General features: G+C 69.1%; 1 protein-coding gene and 1 long non-coding RNA gene across 2 annotated transcripts; both read left to right on the top strand.

The window, feature by feature from the left end:
* Positions 1-985: 985 nt before the first annotated feature.
* On the top strand, positions 986-1,854 carry ASCL2 (achaete-scute family bHLH transcription factor 2). The gene has a single exon (XM_090267412.1). The coding sequence runs from the start codon at positions 1,064-1,066 to the stop codon at positions 1,643-1,645; it is 582 nt and encodes a 193-aa protein (XP_090123538.1). The 5' UTR covers positions 986-1,063; the 3' UTR covers positions 1,646-1,854.
* A 65-nt stretch (positions 1,855-1,919) lies between these two features.
* Positions 1,920-2,612, top strand: LOC150017347 (uncharacterized). Its single transcript, XR_016509150.1, has 2 exons — positions 1,920-1,966; positions 2,220-2,612. It is a non-coding gene; the product is annotated as an uncharacterized LOC150017347 (long non-coding RNA).
* The last annotated feature ends 259 nt before the right edge of the window (positions 2,613-2,871 follow it).

The following is a 2,871-nucleotide window of genomic DNA, read 5'->3' as shown; positions in this document are numbered from 1 at the left end:
CAGGTGGGCAGTGGGGGGGGACAGGTGTGCTTGGGGGTGCGTCCCCCAGTCGCGGGGGGAGGGACCGGGCGGGGCGGAGCCGGAGCCAAGCTTTGTTAGAGGTGCTCCCCGGAGCCACGCGCCTAGCGTACGCGCTTCCTCCCGGGGGCCGGGCGTGGGGCCCCGCCCGCCGCTATTGGCCGAACCGGTGGCCCGCGATTGGCTGAGACCCGGGCCTCCGCCTTTCGGCCGCAGGGGGCTGGGGCGCGGGTGCGGGCGGCGGGGCGCGTGCTGCCCCCGGGGGTCTCGCGCGCCCTCAGTACAGCTGTGCAGTCCCAGCGGCCACGCCCTCCCCTCCACCACGCGCGCTGCGCGTGCGGACGACTGGCAGCTCCGGGAACTAGCAGGCAGCGCGCGGAGGTGGGGGCACCAGGCTGCTGCAGCCCTGTGGACAGCCCTCGGGCGGCGGGGGTCGCACTAGGGACCTGCTGACAGGGCCTGGAGGTGGGGCGGGGGTTGCACACGGGACCTGAGAAATTCGTCTTAGGGGGTCGCACTGAGCACCTGCTGTGAGCGGGGGGGGCCCACCGGGGACCTACGAACTGCACCTGGGGAGGGGGGTGGGCGCACCAGGAGCCTGCGGACTGGGCCCCGGGAATGGGGCGGGGGCGCGCTCTTAGCTTGCCCTTTTCAGGTTGTGTGGAAGGGGGAGGGCGAAGCTTGGCGGGAGGGCGAGGCACGGGAGGGAGGGCGTGAGAAAGGGGGCGGCGGCCGCGCGGAGGAGGGTTATCTATACATTTAAAAACCAGCCGTGTGCGCCGCGTCGGGAAGACCTGGGGAGAGTCCGACTGCGCGCGCGAGACACGAGCGCCCCAAGCTCTACGGCGCGCACGGCCCAACATCTCTTGGCCTCCGGAGGCTCGCTGTCCCGGGCCTCAGAAGACCGGGGACGCATAGTGCCACGGACCCCCCTTGGGGCGTGGCCGTCGTCTCACCGCACCACCCCCCGCCCGTTCCTCTGCCTGCACCTTCCTACGGTGTGCGGGGGCTCAGAGGAGTCTCCGGGAGAGTGGATGCGGGTGCGATGGACAGCGGCGCGCTGCCCCGGCCCGCGTCCCCGGCGCCCGGCGTCTCGGGCGGCTGCGCCGCTCGGCGGCGCCCCGCGTCCCCAGAGCTGCTGCGCTGTAGCCGGCGGCGGCGGCTGTGCGCGGAGGAGAGCGGGGGTGGCGCGGCCGCCGTGGCGCGGCGCAACGAGCGCGAGCGCAACCGCGTGAAGTTGGTGAACTTGGGGTTCCAGGCGCTGCGGCAGCACGTGCCGCACGGCGGCGCCAGCAAGAAGCTGAGCAAGGTGGAGACGCTGCGCTCGGCGGTGGAGTACATCGGCGCGCTGCAGCGCCTGCTGGCCGAGCACGACTCCGTGCGCGCCGCGCTGGCTGGGGGTCTGCTGGCCCCAGCCGCCTGCCCGTCGGCGCCCCGCGGGCCGCCCGGGACTCCCCCGGACGCCGCCTCGCCCTCCTGCGCCTCTTCGTCCCCAGGCTGCGGGGGCAGCTCGGAGCCCGGCTCCCCGCGCTCCGCCTACTCGTCCGAGGACAGCGGCTGCGAGGGCGCGCTGAGCCCTGCGGATCGCGAGCTGCTCGACTTCTCCAGCTGGTTAGGGGGCTACTGAGCGCCCGCTCCGCGAGGTAACCGCTGAGCGGCGGGGAAGAGTGGGGGTCGGAGGCCGGGGATAGACAGGACCCTAGACCGCCAGCGGAGTCGAGGGCCAGGCCCGGGGATAGCTTCGATTTCGCGCACTCTTCATTTTCCCCCCAACTTTTTCAAGCCTGTGCAAGACCGTGTTGTTTGTCCGGGATTGCAAAACTTCCTCTCGCTGCTCGGCCGCGGAAGGGGGAGGGAGGAGATGGGGTGGCGGGGGGCGCGGCCCTCGGGCGGGTGAGGCCCGGAGTGCGAGCGGATCCCGGGGCAGATTAGGGCGCTGGGAGGCGGGGTGAGTTTGCATTGCAAATCGCGCTCCTGGGACGGGTGGCAGAAATGAGCCGGCGCTGCGGCCCTGACTCACCATGGCTGGGGTGCTGCCCTGCCCCCCGCCCTGGCTCGGGCCGCAGACCAAAGCCGAGGCACCCACGGAGTCGAGCTCCAAAACCTACCAAAGAAACGAAACTGCCGCCTTCGCTGTGGGAGGTGGAGGCAGGGCTGGATCCGCACTAACCTGAGCTCCTGTTTCGCTTGCCTCCCGGCAGCTTAGCCTTGGATACGGAGAGGCGAGTGCGTTCATCACCTGGGAGCCAGCAAGGTGGGCAGCCTGCGCCTCCGTCCCTGCCGCCGAGCCAAGCCGCCACCAAACCAGGACCCCATGACGCTCCCCGGTCGTCCAGCTTGACCACGTGCCAGCTGGAACCGTCGGCGCGACCTCGCCTGGGCGGGAGCTTCCTGGAACCAGGACCCGGGCTCTCCGCTGGGACCGAGCTGGGGCACCCACTCGGAGGTTTTCCTACTAGGAGATGAGTTTTCAGGACAGAGTATCTACTTTTCATACCTTCACTTGAACTACCCAGGGACACTGGCAACATAAAAACTTATTTTACAAAGATTCCTTAACTTGGAACACAATAAAGATTGTCTACTCTGCCTCACCCCCACTAACTGGAAATTTCCAAGCAGGCCAAGATCTGGATGCTCCACCTCTGAGGGCAGGGTGCCTGGCAGGGGTCCCCTTGCAGCACTGCAGCTGGGGAGGGAGACTCTCTATGTAAACTGCTGTGTATCAGTGGTGTTGGGGGGGGTTCCCTGTCCAGACCCTCAGCACCCCCATCTTCCATGGGTGCAATGGTGGTGGTCCAGACTCTGGGCCCTGGGGGCACTTCTCCCTGGACAACCCCCATTCCCCTCTAT

Source organism: Furipterus horrens, unplaced genomic scaffold (assembly GCF_987537825.1).
Source record: "Furipterus horrens unplaced genomic scaffold, mFurHor1.1.pri manual_scaffold_2, whole genome shotgun sequence".
In the NCBI taxonomy this organism is placed as follows: domain Eukaryota; kingdom Metazoa; phylum Chordata; class Mammalia; order Chiroptera; family Furipteridae; genus Furipterus; species Furipterus horrens.
This window is presented reverse-complemented; position numbering and strand designations above follow the sequence as displayed.

Bases quoted from the DNA above. Each gene is read 5' to 3' on its own strand.
- ASCL2 (XM_090267412.1), top strand. From the start codon at position 1,064: ATGGACAGCGGCGCGCTGCCCCGGCCCGCGTCCCCGGCGCCCGGCGTC.